Source organism: Myotis daubentonii, chromosome 16, assembly GCF_963259705.1.
Source record: "Myotis daubentonii chromosome 16, mMyoDau2.1, whole genome shotgun sequence".
NCBI classification, from domain to species: Eukaryota; Metazoa; Chordata; class Mammalia; order Chiroptera; family Vespertilionidae; genus Myotis; species Myotis daubentonii.
This window is the reverse complement of record NC_081855.1, coordinates 54,287,678-54,305,903: the sequence shown is the minus strand read 5'-3', so window position 1 is coordinate 54,305,903 and position 18,226 is coordinate 54,287,678. Positions and strand designations below refer to the sequence as shown.

Below are 18,226 nucleotides of genomic sequence, written 5' to 3'. Positions count from 1 at the left end.
AAATATCTCAAGACCAGGTCCTCTATTTGGGGTACTTCATGCTGGAGGGAGATTCTCCCCCGACCCCCCAGTTGCCATGGTTTGGTGGAAGGGGAAGGGAGTGACTCGGCGGGGCAGAAGACTTGCTCCTTCAGGGTTGCGCTGTAGCTTACCGGCTCTGGCACCAAGTGGGTTAAGGAGACTCAGGGGCGGAGCCGTGTAGGTGCCACCTGCTGCGGGGCGGCCTTGCGCAGGCGCCCTGGCATCTAGAAGGTTTAACAGCGGCAGCCGGCCGCGGAGGAGCGCATGCGCCCTGGGCCTTTCCGCCGGGGGGAAATCTCGCGGGGGCGGGGCGGGGCGGGGCGGGACCGGGGCGGGGGAGTTCTCGCGGGACTCCGAGAGGAGCGGAAGCGAGGCGGCTGTGCTGCTTCAGCGACCGGGCGGCGGCAGCGGCGGCGGCGGCGGCGACGACGACGAAGATTGTGGCGGTGACAGCGGCCGGAATAGGCGCTGCCCTCGGGGAGCAGCAGCGCGGTCGGCGGCCACTCACCGCTGTGGAGGGGCCGGTGCGGAGCGGAGCAGCTGCGCCACGGTGAGTGGGGCCGGCCGCGGCGGCGCTGGCTCGGTGCGTCTTCCAACCCCGCTCCAAAGCGGGAGTCGGCCGGTAGGGACCCGGCTCAGCTCCCGAGGCCGCCGGGCCTGGGGGTCGGGACGGCGAGGTGTGGGGCAGGAGAGGGGGTCCCCGGGACTCTGGACTCCATGTTTCCTCTTTTGGGGCGCTTCCTTCCTGGGGACTGTCCTCCCGGGGCCCTCGGCTCAGGACGGAGCCCCCGGACCCCGGAGCAAAAGGCGGGGGGGGGGGCTCCTAGTTCTGTTTCACGCCTTCTTTATGGGGGTTTGCGCAGAAGGACCCCGGAGCAGCCCGAGAGCACGGGCTACTCCTTCTGTGAGTCAGTGTGACTTGGCCCGGAGGGGGGATCCTCTGCGGGCTGCACATGGGGCGAGTGCTGCCCCGTGGACCTGCACGGCCACCAGGTCTCCATCCCCTGGTGTCTCTGGGCTGAATTTCGGGAGGGAACCACCAACCCTATTGATGCCCCGCGTTGGAACGTGTGCTGCCGGAGACAGTCCAGATGCCTGTGCGTCGGTCCCTCCTCCTCCCCTCGCGGCCCCCCTTTGCGAACTACTCGCTGAAAAAAATGTTTGTCAAGAAAAATAAGCAGCCGCGGTCGAGTGGTTGGAACGCTCTGAGGAAAGATTTCAGCGAGAGGAGAGCGCAGCACGGGTGGTTTTCATCTGTGACGCTCGCCAGCCAGGATGGGCAGCCATAGGAGCTGCAGCTTGGCGAGGGGTTATTCTAGGCTGGCTTCGGAGGCCGTGGAAGCACGATTTGCAGCGGAGCTGCATGAAGTGCACGCGAGGTCTCTGGGTCCCGTGGGCTCTCGGGAAAGAGTGGAGAAGACACGAGGGAAGTTAGCATTAGTTTCTCTGGCTTTCTTGTCCCCTTTTCACTTCGTGCTCCTGCACTTGTCGCCTTCCCTCGCTGTCTACTTCTCTCCCTGCCACTGACTAAGTGCTTACTTGTGTGTCATGCAAGTCATTTGCCCCCTCTCCTGCCCCCCACCTTTTTTTTCTAATCTACTTCCCTTTCTTCCTTGTAGTCTCCTCGCTGGCATAATTTTTCTGCTCCTTGCGCAGTTCGTGTTCTCCCTCATTTAATGATTCCGTGTTCTCTCCGGGGAAGGTAGCCTGTTTTCCTGCTTCACAAGCCTTTACTTTCAAGCGTGCGCTGTGTTCCTTCAGGCAGCCAGAAGGGTTGCTAGAGAGCCATGCCAGCCTACCGTTCTCCCCCTGGGAACGGAGAGGCTCAAAGGATTGAATTCATCCCGAAGTAATCAATACTGCACTAGGTCACGAGCGTAGCTTGCTTGTTTCGTTTGTGTTTTAGTTGTTTTCTTCGTCTTAGGATCATGCTTTTGTGCCAGCTGATGCTTTTCTTCCTGTGTCACTTTTGCATTAGTAAGGAAGACTGGGTCGATCTGGGGCTGTATGACTTCTCACTGGCTTTTAGCGTGGGTGGGGCGGTGGTAAGGTAAAAAAACAACAACGAAAACAAAATGAAAACCTACCATATACGTATATTTCAATAAAGATAACATGAAACATTTAAGGGAATAGAATTTATTTAGACCTTTGATCAATTAGAGCTTGCCCATTGCAATAGTACTAATTTTTTTAACCGGGCTTTAAAAGTATTTTATTTTCATATTTACATTTAAACTATAGTTGACATACATATTAAATTGGTTTCACATGTACTTTACCAGGCTTTTAAAAATCAGGCATCTATTCCTACAAATGCTAGAATCAGCCCTCTTTTTTATTGTTGTTGGACTTTTGGGGGGAGAAAGAAAATACTTTATTTGTCTTGCTGCCCCTTCCCTTGTTCAAAATTTTCTAAATTCCAAAATAAAAAAAGAAGTTAGCGCTTTTAATCATCTTTCTTTGATACTAAAAGCAAGCATTTAAATGCTTGAGGCTGTTCACTTCCTCAGCCAGTATGTTCAGATGTGAAGGATTATTGGGTGTTAAATACTACTGGTTGATGGTACTTAGAGATTTTTCTCAATAATTTCTGTTATTGTGTTGCATGTTGTGCAGCAACAGTTCTAATTATTACCTAGAGCAGAAGAATAATAGATTTTGGAGAAATGTAACAATACAGAATAGAGACCCACCATGCGCTCCTGGGAGAAAGTAATGGTTACTTACTTAATTCAGAACTTTCTGGCACTACTGAATGACCATCAAGAGTCTTGGTTTTGTCAAAGTTGGCCTTTTCCCAGTTGTGTCAAGTGAATATGCATGATTTTTGTTATCTAAAGATGTTGTAGTGCATTATCTGGAACACAGAGTTTAAAATCTGGTTAAGGCACCCTTATGGTGGTACAGCAGTGATTCTTTTTTTTTATTTTTATTGCTTACAGTCTTACAAAGGGTATTACATATGTGTCCCTTTTTTCCCCCCTCCCTTGACAATCCCCTGGCCTCCCCTACCCCCCAGTGTCTTATGTCCATTGGTCAGCAGTGATTCTTAAAATGTAGCAGACATAAGAATTACCAGTGAGTCTTATATAAAATTAGGTTCTGGGCCTAAGGCCACTACATTGCAGAACTCCAGAAGGCACCCCCACAGTGAATCAGTCTCTGAATGGGGTGATTTTGATGCAGCTGGTCCAAGGATCGAAACTGTTGTTACAGAGTACAGGCATAGAATAGAATAATGAGACAAGTGTGGCTTTAAATTACTCAACTGAAATGTATACTTTTCTGTGTATATAGAGTAAATATTTAAAAGCCTAATAGAATACGTATGTGACTGTAGATGTGATTAGTTTTTATATGTGTAAATGTTTGAGCTTTGTTAGGACTGATGTGGAGCAATTTAATTTTAAAGTTTATACTTAATAGGACTGTTAATTTGCCTATTAGACCGTCTGTATGTAGTTAGAAGTTCTAGATGGACTGTGGAAACGTGCGGACTAATATTTCAAATGGGACCGGTGATGCTAGTTAACACCTCAGCGCTTTATGCCAGAGGCTCTGCTAAGGCCTTTGCAGGGGCGGTCTCTTGCAGTAATCAAAATGGCCTTATGAGGTAGATGCTATTTCCATCTTCCAGCTGAGGACACTTGCCTTCTTAGAATTCATTGCTTGGGATGGGCTGGGGCGGTGTGTGCTGGGAACAGTTGAGACATACTCTCATTAGGCTTCAGTGTTGAGTCTACTCCCAACCCATTTTCTTGGGAAGTGAACAGCAGCATCTACTCTATTGAAATGATTAGACATTGCGTTCACTCTCAGATTTCTTCCTTTTAATAACCAGTGTTGCGTATGTGATAACATATTTTTCTGTCTTTAAGGGAACACACCCTTTTGAGTCCCTTTGGCCTATGTGCTCTTTTCAGTGGATAACCTGTTAAGCTGACATCTTCAAGTTTTCTCCATGAGGTGCTCTTTGGCACAGAAGTATCCGTTGTGCTTGGGTTTCATTTCTATCAAGTTGTATCTGACAAAGCCATAGTCACTTGAAACATGATTTTCACTTGTTAGTTTGTTTAGGCTTTCTCTAGGAAACCCGTGGTAGATGAGTTGAGTAACAGCAGTAAAGCAAGTGTTGAAAACGGTCTTGGTTTTTATGCTACGGCTGTTCAGTTACACTACCGTCGTCTGAAGTCCTGAATAACAGACATTTATGCCCTGTTGCGACATAGTGCCTGGACAGTGACAGTGCTCTGGGTTTCTGTCTCACTTCCATTTTGCAAAAATGAAACTCTTTGCTTTTTTAGATCTGCCTAAGTATTGCACAGGTTCCTATCATTGATGCATAGTCCTAATAATCAGACCTGGAGACCCTTTCAAATAAGCAATTGGGTCTGTGGAAAACATTGATAGGCCTGTAGCAGAGATTTTGGAGCATTTATAAGCAATTAAATGTAGGTACACACATTGGAAAGTAAGCAAAAGAGGAAAAGCAGTTATTAATGCTGGGGAAAACTAAAGGACTGTCCTAGAAAAGAAGTTGCAATACATTATTTAAATCACCAGTGAACAATATTTCATGTTGTAAAACTACTGCTTAAACCAGAATATGTGATATTACTGGGATGGGGCAAGAGGATAATTAGCAGGGGTGGAATAGTTAGGGCCTCATCTTTCAGGTGATAGATGATGGCTGGAAAAAAACGAAGAAACAGCAACAGAAGCATATTACTTAGAAATATTGTAAGTGAATACAAAGAGAAAGCTAAAAACAAAATTGGGGGTGATTACTTGTGGGTGTTGGGGTAGGGAACTGCTCTTTTTCATAAATTTCAATACTCGGACTTTTAAAATTATCTACATGGATTAGTTTGATAAGAACTACACTACAGAGGGTATAAGTACGGGGTTTTTGAAGACAGGCAAAAATAAATACTCTGAGACTGATCTTTTTACATATATGTATATATGTGTGTATATATATGTCATAGACTGCTTTCTTTGCTCTCTTTGGGCCAGTGCCACATAGGATATCCTAGGTCTGGCCTGATAGAGTAAACATTGGTTTGGTTTATTAGTTTGCCTGTAGTAGAATGTTTGGCTTTTAGAATTTGACTGGAGGACTTTTTATTACTAGGTAATTTCTTTTCCCCTTGGTGATATTCATTTTTCTCTAATCTTAATATTCCCGCTGGTTTACCGCTTAGTCCATTTGCAGCTATACTTGATTAATGCCCCACTTGGTAACTTTAGAACAAAAGGATAATAATCACTCGTATCCTTCAAATGAGTTCTCTGCTAGGTGGTAATTATCCAAGAAGAGTGTCACTATAAATAATCTGTCCCCATTCTGCCAGGATTCGGGTGGTTTTCACCGTATGAAAACAGTAACTGGTGAAATAAGAATGAGGCTTTATTTTCCTTTTGTTCTGCAAAGGTCTAGGTTGTGTCCCATATTCAGGGCTGGAGACTGTACTACAGTAGTGATTGTCTGTGGTGCCCACAGTTCCCCATCACCTGGTACACACCAGAGGGTTATTACGTTCTCTACCTGCACAATACAGTTTGCACCAGTACTCTGCTGGCTCTGAGCAAAGCAGTTGTTCTCAGGTAACTGAGAGATGTGTTTGACTTTCTGGCACCATCGCCCTGCATTTTCTTTTCCCAGACACAATTTCTGACAGCTCATTCTATAAAAAGGATTTTTTTCAAATGTAGATTAGAATGTCAGCTTTGCTCCTTAGGCTAGTTAAAAATAATGTGGAGGTTGCTTCTGGAATACTAAACCTTGGGCATCTGTTTCAAGGGCTATTGGAGATCCCAAAGTTTTGCAGGTCTTTAGGGGCCTTATTGCAAGAATAGCAGAGGATCCAGCAGCAAAAGGCTGAAAAAAGGCTGTTGGACCTTCTTCTCTGGTGTCTTCTGCTCAGTAGTAAACTGAATAAAAAAGTAGATCTTGTGTTCACTTTCTCCTGCTCTCCTAGGAGCAGACCAAGGGTTAGTTTCTGAGAAGAGTTGGAAGCAGCTCAGGACCAAAGCTTTCATTGCTTGCTTTTGACTGGATCGAGGACCCAGCATTTTTCAGAAAAGCAGGAAGGTCAGCAGGGAAAGGAGGGAGACAGGCCTATTTAACTGAGGAAAGTAGGGTGCATCCCCAGGGGCAGGCCTTCTCTCAGTGGCTCCGTTTTGTGCCTGGAGAAGAGTGTAAGGAGTGAGGGAGGAAAGGTGGAGACCAAACGGGGCTGCAGCCGGTGTGGTTCCTGCTCACCGTGTACACCCAGCGGGAAGGAAGAGGAAGTGTGCTCTGGAATAGCTCGAGCTGCTGCCACCATTGGCCGGCGGGCCTGTCAGTCGCCTGGGCCTGAGGCTGAAAAGAGGAAGGAGATCTGGGCTCTTGCTTGGAAGGGAGGGAGGAGGGTTGAGCCAGCCTAACCAGGGGGCGTGGGGGCTGGGACAGCAGGCCTATTGGCAGGGCGGGGCTGCCTTCAATCCCGGCCACTTCTCTCAATCATCCGTCTTCTGATTCAGGGTGGCATTGTGTGTCCCGGAGTGCAGGAGCCAGTCCCAGAAGAGAGGCGAGGCTGAGCCCAGAGTGCTGGGTTGCTTCAGCAGGGAAGACTCCCTTCCCCCTGCTTCAGGCTGCTGAGCACTGAGCAGCGCTCAGAATGGAAGCCATCGCCAAATATGACTTCAAAGCCACTGCAGACGACGAGCTGAGCTTCAAAAGGGGGGACATCCTCAAGGTAAGTGTTGCTGCCAAGCAAATACTGAAATGGCCTCTGCTTGTACTCACCTACCTTCTTTTGCCCGGTAACCCACAAAGAAGCCGTGCTCCTTCTTTCATTGCCCACATTTACCATCGTGTGAGATCAGGATAGCTGAGATGGACGCTGAGTAGAATATTAAATATGACTTAAGAGGGTGGTGTGTGTGTGTGTGTGTGTGTGTGATGTATGGTCTTTAACTGCCTTTGTGTGAATGCCTCGAGTATTTCTTTTTGCTTGTTGATATTGGTACTATTTCAAGCGAAGTCAAAGCAATACGACTGTAGTAAGGAAGTAGGTTGATTTACCTTGGAGAGTTTTATTAAAAAATTAGGGGATGTTTTGAAAGACCTAAACTTGAAGTATTTCTGTAAAAGCACTCCATTAGTCTTATTTTACATAGTCAAAGATGTTTGCATTCTGGAATGTGATCCTGGTCGGTTAGGAATTAATTTCCCCTAGTTTAGAGAGGTAGTTTTAAATACCTGCCAAAACTCATTAAATAACTCAGTGTGTTTTTATTCTTTTTTGGAAAAAAAAAAAAAAACAATGGAGTTCTAAATAATAAGGTTCAGTTTGCTGTTGTACAAGTCAGATTTCAATATTCTTAGGAGAAACTCGAGGAGCAATTACCCCATTTTAAACTCTAATTGCACAAAAGAAACCTGCTGACAGTTTAGAAAAAAATAAGCTGCTTTACAGTTTGCAGATCATTTGGAACCCCACTATTTACATGAGGATTCACTTTCCACCTGGCACATGTTAATTATGTTGTTTACTTAGTTGACTGGAGCAGCTTGCCCTTTTGGATATGTAACTTACTTTTTTACAAGGTGGGTGTTATCGAATAGTGTCAACTTTAAATGAGGAAAACTTGAACTTTAGTGTTTGCATATTCACCATGTCTCAAGTTTTGACCCCCCCCACCCCCCCCCCCAGCCTTAGTCTGATTGCTGGAAACTGCTACTGTTTGTTGACTATCCCTGAATGAAATGATTAGAATTTTACAAAGAGGAAGAAGGTGGAAATGTAGAATTATGGTCCTTTTAAAAATAACTAGTTTTTTGTGTTTGTTTTTTTAAGCTATGCAGACCTATGGAGAGTTACTATTTTGTTCTCATTGCCAAAGGCAGAGTTCTCTGAAGTTACTGCATAGTAGTTTAATGTTAAATGTGTAAGTTGTATTTCATAAAAGGTGATATTGAAGAGCTCTTTAAGGAGAAAAAAACTGAGTGTTATATTCAAAGCTGTTATTGTCAAGCCAAACTCTCTGAGGGTATTTTCCAAGTCAGCACAAAATTGCCAGAAAGCAAACCAGCTATAGGTTTTAGAGTGACATATGTCTTCTCATTCTGTTTTCTTAGAGAGCTAGAAATCAGAGCAAATGCAACTTAGACCTCGAAATTACTCTGTATCATTGGTATACGGAGGAGGTAATTTGATGTTTTCATAGGTGATTACTGTTTTCAGCAGATAATCCGACGGTGATATCATAAGATTGGCTATTTCAGATATCCACGTTTGTAATCTGGATGAAAACCCTTTGGAGCCAAGTGTTGTTGTTTTTTGTTTAATATATTTTTATTGATTTCAAAGAGGAAGGGAAATGAAGAGATGGAAACATCAATGATGAGAAAGAATCATTGATCAGCTGCCTTCTGCACACCCCTACTGGGGATCCAGCCCACAGCTCGGGCATGTGCCTGGACCGGGAATGGAACTGTGACCTCCTGGTTCATAGGTTGATGCTCAGCCACCGAGCCAGACTGCCCGGGCATTGTTGTTTTTTAAAATACAAACTGATGTCTCTATTAAACTTACCAAAGAAACTTGAATGAAAGCCTGATGGTTCATATTTTTCTGTTAAGTTTATCCCATTGCATATTTAGCACTAAAGCAGCAAAGTAAAACAAAAGAAGGGATTTGAGGATTTTTAAGAATTTTTAGACAAGACCTTTCCGTGTTTACTATCACCGAAGTCTTTCCGAGACCGTGAACATGTTATAAGTTCTCCAACTTAAATTGGTAACCTCTTGGACAAGTATAAAACCCTTCTCTCCTCCCCCTATAATTAGAGGAGGTGATACTGTTTAACATTCCCCCAGAGAATTCATGATGGGAGAGAAAGTGAATCAGAGTGCTCCCACTTGCAGATTTTCTCTGGGCAGAGAAAAATAAGGATACTTGGTTCTTTCCAGTTTGGTAGATCACTGGCATATGAAGTCATAATGCCATTATTGCTTTTGAATTGTGGCCATTAGCTGTTTGTTAGTAATCTTGTGATTTTACTCCAAAAAAAAGTGATAATACAGTAGTTGCCCTTTGTCTCATAATTCTGTGTAACAGCTGAGTGAAGAGGAGGGCCATGAGGGACGTTTGCTTTGTGTTAAGAGCTGTTAGTAAAAAACAACAACAACAGTGCTTCCTTCATTTGATTATTCAAGGAGTAACTGGCTTCATTTGAGTGGCTCTGATTTGATTTGATAACTCTTTAGGATCTTAAAATGTGTTTAGAAGTGGCTGGAATAGCATTGACCAGTTTAACTTGATTAAAATAGGTATATATGTATTTGCTCTCTCTTGATAAAGGGGCATGAGCATATTGGTGTTAATACATTTTATTTTAATATAATGATAGAAAGGGGCTTAGCCCTCTGCTTCTGACTAGAGTTGGAAGGATCGCATCCTCCCACTGTCTTAGAGTTCCTGGTTAACTTTTGGTTAATGTTGATTCCTGTCCTCCAGCAGACCACTTTCTTACTTTCTATCTACACATTGACTTGTACTGCCCTGAGAAAAGAGAGAAAACTAAAGACATTTTACTGGAAGCCTGAAATAGAACTGAATTACTTTCCCTCTTATAAAAGCTTGTATTTTCTGAGAAGAGCACTGGGGCATAGAAATGGGAGGAATTGCTCTTCTCTTGCAGGTTTCAGGCTTTGCGTGGCTGAGCTGAACCTCAATTGCCCCGCCTTTGTAGGGCAGGCTTGAGAGTACTAGGAGTTGTCCACTGAACAGGGCCCCTAATGCACGTATGTGTCTGAGCTCACCTGGAAGTCGCATTTGTCATTTAGGGGCTATGTACACATACTTCAAACAGTGCTGCACAGGAATTAACCGTTTTGAGCTCTCAAGCCTGTGTTCATTCCATTCTTGTTTTCCATTAAGGCAGACCTTCAACTCAACAAGAGAGCCGACAGTGGACCATCTACTCGTCTGGCACTACCTACCTATCCCGTTTGCACAAGCTGCTTTAGAACTAGATCTTGGGTTCACACTCAGATCTTTGAAGTTTTCTTCTATCTCAGCACTGATGTCTCTATTCCACTGTCAAATTTACTGAGCATCTCCTTGAGCCACATCCTGGGATAACTTGCTTTGAGAGTTGGGGAAGAAATAGATGATGTACTTTTTCTCTTCAGGTATTCTTAAAATCAAATACGAGAAATGAAGATTAATATCTGAAACAGTATATGGCAGTATGTAAAATTAGAGGATTTTTTGAACAGAAGAAGACTTTTTTAACTCTTAATTTTGACTTACTATTTCACAGATGAGGAAATGGTGGCCCATAGAGGTTAAATGATCTATGCAAGATCACAAACAGTACTTTGTAGTGCACTGGTGTTTAATGAAATGCTGAAGTTGTGTTACACCTGTAACTGCCAAAGTAGTTAGGAAGGGAAGAGATGGGTAAGACCTAAAGTCAGAGAAAGCTCTGAGGAAGAAGTATCACTTGAACTGGACCCTGTGAATTAAATAGGATAGGGCTAAGAGAAGGGCGGGAGCGGGGCTTGGGGGTGGTAGTTGTACTTGTGTTTGAGATAGGAATGCTAGAATAAGGTTATAGATTGTGAGTGACATAGTAGAGAATAAGGTAGAATTGGAGTCAGATAAGAAAAACGCAGTAAGAGTTTTATCTTTTCCTTAAGAAGCATCTGAAGTTTTTTAGTGGATGGTGAAAGGGCCCTGTGTGTACAGTGGGTGACAGAGAGGTAAACCTGGAGTCCTAGCCTGGAAGGTTGCAGTAGCCAGCTTGTGAGATAGATAAGTGCCTGCATAGGTGTCAGGACTAGGAATGAAGCCGGGGTGGTTTGAGAGAGGCTGAAAGGAAAAACGGGGGGATTTCTGCTGGCCAGCTGGGGGCATTTGAGTAAGGCTCCCGTGTAACTGAGAAAAGAAGACGCATTGAGGATGCTTCCGAGAAATAGGATTTACTTGGGTCCGGTTTTCACAACAGCTGGATTTCGGTACACAGCTCCCTTTCAGGTGTTTAAATGACCAAACCTAAAAAAATAACAGGTTGGGGCTGTTTCTTTTTTTCTTCACTATTTTAGTCTGGTATTGGTATGCTTTAGCCTGCTGATAAGAATGCTTATCAATCTTGTTGACCAAACCCAGAATATTGCATTTACTCTTTTGAGAATGAAGACTGTTTCAGTTCTCTTCTAGCAGGTAATTTGATTGCCTTTCATTATATTCATTTATTCCCCTGTCATCTGGATGGACTATTTCCAAGTAGGTACTAAGAATGAATGAACTTTCAGTTCCTATACAAGACTCCTTTTGGGAGGCTGGCTGAAGACCAGTCATCCCTGTTTGGAGAAAGAGATGTTTAAGGAAATGCAATGTTCCTTTGGGGTTTTTCAAGTTTCACTTCTGTGAGCCATGGTAGTTAAAGTCATTACTGAATAGCTACCATTTATGGAGCATTTACTCTATGCCAGCGGTTCTCAACCTGTGGGTCACGACCCCTTTGGGGGTCGAACGACCCTTTCACAGAGGTCGCCTAAGACCATCGGAAAACACATAAATAATTACATACTGTTTTTGTGATTAATCACTATGCTTTAATTATGTTCAATTTGTAACAATGAAAATACATCCTGCATATCAGATATTTACATTACGATTCATAACAGTAGCAACATTACAGTTATGAAGTAGCAATGAAAATAATCTTATGGTTGGGGGTCACCACAACATGAGGAACTGTATTAAAGGGCCACAGCATTAGGAAGGTTGAGAACCAGTGCTCTATGCCATGAAGTTATACATAATTTCTGAATTGGCGCACTTAGTCCCATCTCGTGACTACAGAAACAGGCACAGAAGTTAAGTAACTTGCTGTGGTTCACACATCTGGTAAGTGGCAGAGTTGGGGTTTGTGCTCAGGTCTGGCTGCGATGCTTGCTCTACAGTATGGTAACGCCCTCTTAACTGTTGGGATGAGTAAACCGGAAATGTAAGGTATCTGCAGTCCTGCTTTGCACTTGCCAGGCATGGGCAGCAGCTTCTACTGAGTGACTTATTGGACATGCTATCTAAAGTAATTTGACCTCGGTGATGAAAACAATGAAAAAACAAAAAAATAAAAATGAGTTCATTTTGCCTGTCAGATTAGTGAAGGTAGTAAAAATTGACCCCTACCCTTTGGTGGCCACTGTGTGGAGAAATGGGTATTGTCACCTCCTGCCAGTGGAGATTTGTACCAATAAAATCTTTCTGAATATTGGCTTGGTGATATATACCAGAACATAAAATGACCTGGCAATTCCACTTTTATTTTTATTTTTAATTTTTTAAAAAAATATATTTTATTGATTTTTCACAGAGAGGAAGGGAGAGAGATAGAAAGCCAGAAACATCGATGAGAGAGAAACATCGATCAGCCGCTTCCTGCACATCTCCCACTGGGGATGTGCCCGCAACCCAGGTACATGCCCTTGACCGGAATCGAACCTGGGACCCCTCAGTCCGCAGGCCGACGCTCTATCCACTGAGCCAAACCGGTTTCGGCGAATTCCACTTTTAAGAGTTCTTAAACAAATCTTAATTTTAAAAAATATAGACATTATGCTGTTTATTACAATTAGTCTATATGTGCCACCTAGAAAATAAAATATTTAATTAAATTATAAAATGTAATGTGCATTTCAGAGACGCTAAAATGTATAAAAAGGGCATCTTCCAATCTATGGAATAACCATTTGGGAGGGGGGGGTACCTAAGCCGATCAGTAGGGAGTTACATAAACAGATTATGGTTTTTTAAAATGGAATACTCTGAAGGTGTTAATATTGATGTAAATCTATATCAACACAATAATATCTACAGTTGCACAGAGATATGTTAAGTGAACCCCCTTTTAAAAAGTAACCATGTAGCTATAGTATATTGAGTGCTTAGTATGTCCTTGCACTAAACTAAGTGTTTTACTTGCATTCCCTTTTAATCCTTTCAGATGCTGTTATCCCCATTTTACTGATCAGAAACCTAAGACTTACGTTAAGTAACTTGCCCAGGTTCACATATTAGGATTTAGATCCAGGCCACTTTGAGTCCAGATTCCATGTTCTTAACCACTACCCTTAAAGGCCTTTTCATGCCCAGATGGTGTTAAACTAGAGAGTGAGCCCATTTATAGAAAATTGCTGTCTATTCTGTTTGCTTATTTAATACATAGACTTTTTCTAAATGGTCCCCTAAAAGATGTTATCTCCAGGGAGCTGGATTCCTGGTGATTTTTACTCTCTCTCTCTCTCTTTTTTGTATTCTTTAGTTGTTTTACAACAAAGTTATATTCAAATAAAAAGTAGTTAACATTTTACATCTATCTTACCCTGATGGATATTCCAGGGAGTTAAAGAGTTAAAGTGCTCCGGTTCGGAGTGGGTTGGTTTGTTTCTTAATGGCTGAGGTTTAACCTACTTTAAATCCTTAGGCTAAAGTTCACTGTAGCTATACTCAGTGTCATTAAAACCTAGAGACCTTTTAAAAAGCGATTCAAAATGACATTTTGAGGAAAATCTTGGCCCTTTTGGTAGATACTCCCTCAGTTTCAGCTCCTTGTGGGTATGGAATGAGAAACATCTATTGTATTGTGAAGAACACATTCTCCAGGCTACACCTAACTTTTTTGAATCCCAGCTCAGTCAGTGGCCATTCAGGCATTGTCATCTTGGGGAGTTTGCTTTGTGCTTTGGTTCTCCCTTCTGTGAAATGGAAACAATAGCACTTACCTTCCTAGAGTCACAGTGAGATTCAAAAGAATGAATATATACTCGTGTGCTTAAAGCAGTGACTAGCATAAAGCAGACAGTAGTGCCTGCTGTCATTAATTTTATTAATGTTATTCAAGTGTGTAACTTTGATAAGGGGATGTCAGTCCAACCGCTGACTCAGGTAACCAGCAAGTCACATGACTCTGCCCATTTAAATAACTGGCCAGGTGCTTGTCCTGATACTACCTCAAATTCAGAACTGTTAAAATCTTGACCCAAAGCTCTGCTGAATGCACAGTATTGATGAAGGATTGTGTGTGAAAGAGAAGTCGTTTCTCCATTCTTAAGTCTTTGGTCTCTCTGGTCACCCAGATAACTTTTTGAAATTAAATGAACAAACATATGTTTCATTCATTGTTAAATAATGTAAAAAGCAAAGTTTTCACAGAGGAAGTCATTAGTTTTTCTGTAACCTTTCAGGAAAAAAAATAAACATTTAATGAATATAGCCATAGTTACCTTTAGTATATTTTCTGGGTCTGACAAGAAACAGTGAAACCATCTTCAAAACTTTAATAATGAAAGTAAGCAGGTACTTCAGCTTTGGAAAGAAGATGGGGCTTCTGTTCAAGTGTACTCAGCGTCTTTAGAAAGCAGTAGCTCAAAAGGATTTCTATGCCAGGCTAGCAGAGAAGATCATGATTAAGACTCTCAAAGTCTCATGTTAAAGCTGAGTGAGAGAGTAAATCTTGAACCTGCAATTGATATGAATTTCCCAGGAGTTGTGCTAATATTGTCTACATGGGATATCTAGATGAATGGCCTCACATAGGGAAACTAGTTAGCCCTACATTTATTTCCTTGAGATTAACATAATTAGTTTCCTAAATTTCAGTTACTGGTGCAGAAAAAATCAATGTTCTTTTTATGTTTTCATTAACTTGGAAATTCATATTCTGTGTTCAGAAGCCCTTTATCTGTCTTCTTTGAGCACTTACTATAACTTCACCCACTTGAATAGCTGTTACCCTTAAAAACTGTAGAAGTAATTTTCAAATTTAGCTATTAATTGGTTGGTGGTGTATATTAAAGTGTAAGATATCTGCATGTTCTTCCCCTCACTCCTTTTTTATTAGATACTAGAGGCCCAGGGCACGAAATGGTGCGTGGGCAGGGCCCCTAGGCCTAGACTGCGATCAGGGCCATCTTCCGGCTTGCCAGTCCCCAGCCCCACCCCAGTTATCCGTGGTTCCCCGTTGGCCATCCAGCAATCAGTGCCTGCAGGCTGGAGGGAAGGAATCGAGAGATGGTCAATGCACCTCATAGGGAGTGGTTGAGTGGTCGTTCTGGTCATTACCCCATTATGGTTGCTGGGCTTTTTTAAAAAAAATATATTTTATTGATTTTTTATAGAGAGGAAGGGAGAGGGATAGAGAGTCAGAAACATTGATGAGAGAGAAACATGGATCAGCTGCCCCCTGCACACTCCCCACTGGGGATGTGCCCGCAATCAAGGTACATGCCCTTGACTGGAATTGAACCTGGGACCCTTGAGTCCGCAGGCTGACGCTCTATCTGCTGAGACAAACCCGTCAGGGCTGGGCTTTTATTATATAGGATTAAAGGCCTCACAAAAAGGGTTTGCTTCTCATCTACAAACTCTCAATTACAGTGGGGCCTTGACTTACGAGTTTAATTCGTTCCGTGACGGAGCTCGTAACTCAAATTACTCATATGTCAAATCTTAAAGTGAACGAGTGAGACACGTGATGCTGGGCTGATGTTGTGGGGTTCACTGTGACGTTCGCTGCGCCAACTAGCGGTGGGGTATCTGAAGCTGGCTCATAACCCGAATTTTAGCTCGCAACTCAAAGCAAAAAATCGGCCGAGATACGGCTCGTATCTCGAAAAACTCGTTAGCCGGGACACTTGTAAGTCAAGGCCCCACTGTAACCTGATGAAAAATTATTCTTGTATTACCTGCTTTTAGGTTTGGGTTTTATATATAAAAGAATAGCAACCTCAATTTGTAAATGAACTATAGTACAAATTTCCTTTTAATGTAGGTGTTTACAGCCATAACTTTCCTACTATGTCTACTTTAGCTGCATCCCATAAAGTTGGATATGCAGTTGTTTTGTTTTCATCCATCTCATCTCTTTCATCTAATCGAAGTATTTTCTCATTTCCCCTGTTACTTTTTTTCTTTGACCCATTGGTTATTTAGGAGCGTGTTTAATTTCCACATATTTGTGAATTTCCCAGAATTCCTTCTATTGTTAATTTTAGTTCCACTTTGCTTGTAGAACATACCTTGGGTGATTTCAGTCCTTTTAAATTTATTGAGGGTCATTTTATTGCCTAGCATATGGTCCTCAGGAGGGTTCCACTGTGTGCTGGAGTTGGTGTTTTATTCTGCTGTCGTTGGGTGGAGTGTTCTATAGATATCTGTTAGGTCTGGTTGATTAATTATTTTTACCTTGAGTATGTCATGCTAGTAGGTAGAATTTTGATAAATTCTTAAGACTACTCATCCAGTATCTTGGTGAATCATAGCAACAAGTTCTTGAATACTTCCTGGGTGAAGGGTACTGTGATTAATGCAAAGGCTTGGTTCACGACACACATAATATTTAGTAATACACTGTTTTACAGGCACACACTGGGTATCCTGACTGAGTCACACTTAGTCAGACATGAGTATCAAAGAGTTTTCTAAGATAACTTAGAAATGCTCATGACTGCTTTGTCCATCCAGATTTGCCTGACTTGCTAAGACTTCTGTTTCTAACATTAGCAAAGCGTATTATCAGCTCTGAAGAGTTGTTGGTGTTGTCCTAGAACACTTAAACTTGGAAGGGTAATTGCCTTTCTGTGTATTTGGCAGTTACAAAAGTAGACATGAGCCATATTGATAATAGCATGGCATATGCAAGAGCTTCAAAATAATCAAGATACTTCTTTTACATTTTGTTAGAACTTTAGCTGAGTGCCTTCAAACTCAAACTTCACATCCCTGACACCACTGTCCCCTTTAAAGAAATATTTCGTGGAAATAGGTTTCTGCTACATATTTGTATGTACAAAATATTGAATAGCATGTTTAAGGGGGGCTTTTTAAAACTAGAACTTTCTATGAATTGAAAATAGCATGAGCCTTCATTTGGCTCAGTGGATAGAGCCCGTGGATTGAAGGGTCCCAGGTTCAATTCCAGTCAAGGGCACACACATTGGTCGCAGGCTTAATCCCTGGCCCTGGTCGGAACGTGCGGAAGGCAACCAATCAATGTCTCTCTCTCACATCGATGTTTCTCTCTCTGCCCCCCCCCCCCCACTCTCTCTAAAAATCAATGAAAAAATATCCTTGGGTGAGGATTAACAACAAAAAACATATTCTGGTGTTTAGAGGTGAGGTCCTTGGGCAAAACTGGGAAGGGAGTGGGAATGCAGAATGCTACCGTGGACTAGGATTAGAATTGGGGAGGGAGGGTCTCTTTCTCATAGTGCTCCCCTTTCTGCACGAGGCCCTTTGCTTGTGGACCTTTGATTTCCCACAACCTCTTCATGGTGCTGCACCTTTTCTAGCTCCAGCTTGTGCAGAGACAGAATGGGAACCTGTTGCCAGTTGGTTACGTGTTTTCACTAGTGAAAATGGAAGGACCAGAAGAGTGCGAGTAGAGCAGCTCCACCGGGTGACCTGTAAGAGGTTGGTTTAGCGCTGACTCTTCTAATTTGGGCCCTTGTGTCAGTGCGTGTGTAATGTGGTCTTGAGTGAAATGTGCAGACAGCAGCATCTGAGGCATATCCAGAGAGCAGAGGCAGCGTTTTCTTTGGATTCAGCAAAACCATAATTATTGTCTTTTCAGAATTCTGTTTCACATAAATAATCTTAGGCCAAGTCTTGCCCTTATTGTGAAGTCATTTTGATCCTTTGTGTGAACTGGCACCAAAATTTTGCACAATTTGCTATCCTCACCTGAAAAACTCTACTGTGTTTCACCGATGAACATTTTTGCCAATAGTGTCAAATAATGGATCAGTTAACCTTCGTGGCTATATTTAAACAAAATTTGGTCAGTTTTCAGTTGTTGTATAGTTCCCTGAACTTCGTCACATCTCCTGGTCTTCAGTCATATTGTTCCTTTTGTCTGGTATAACTTTTGCCTCTTCATTTCCCTCATTACTTAGAGCAGTGGTTCTCAACCTGTGGGTCGCGACCCCTTTGGGGTCGAATGACCCTTTCACCTGGGTTGCCTAAGACCATCGAAAAACACATATATAATTACATATTGTTGTTGTGATTAATCACTATGCTTTAATTATGTTTAACTTGTAACGAAAATACATCCTGCATATCAGATATTTACATTACGATTCATAACAGTAGCAAAATTACAGTTATGAAGTAGCAGTGAAAATAATTTTATGGTTGGGGGT

General features: G+C 42.6%; 1 protein-coding gene across 4 annotated transcripts in view; it reads left to right on the top strand.

Moving 5' to 3' along the window:
• Positions 1–432: 432 nt before the first annotated feature.
• Positions 433–18,226, top strand: part of GRB2 (growth factor receptor bound protein 2) — a 61,601-nt gene continuing 43,807 nt past the window's right edge. For 2 of the 4 annotated variants that reach the window (XM_059671212.1, XM_059671210.1), the window contains exon 1: positions 6,550–6,764. In XM_059671212.1, coding sequence (XP_059527195.1) covers positions 6,687–6,764 — 78 coding nt within the window. In that variant the 5' untranslated portion in view covers positions 6,550–6,686. The other 2 variants (XM_059671207.1, XM_059671209.1) reach the window with 2 other exon arrangements.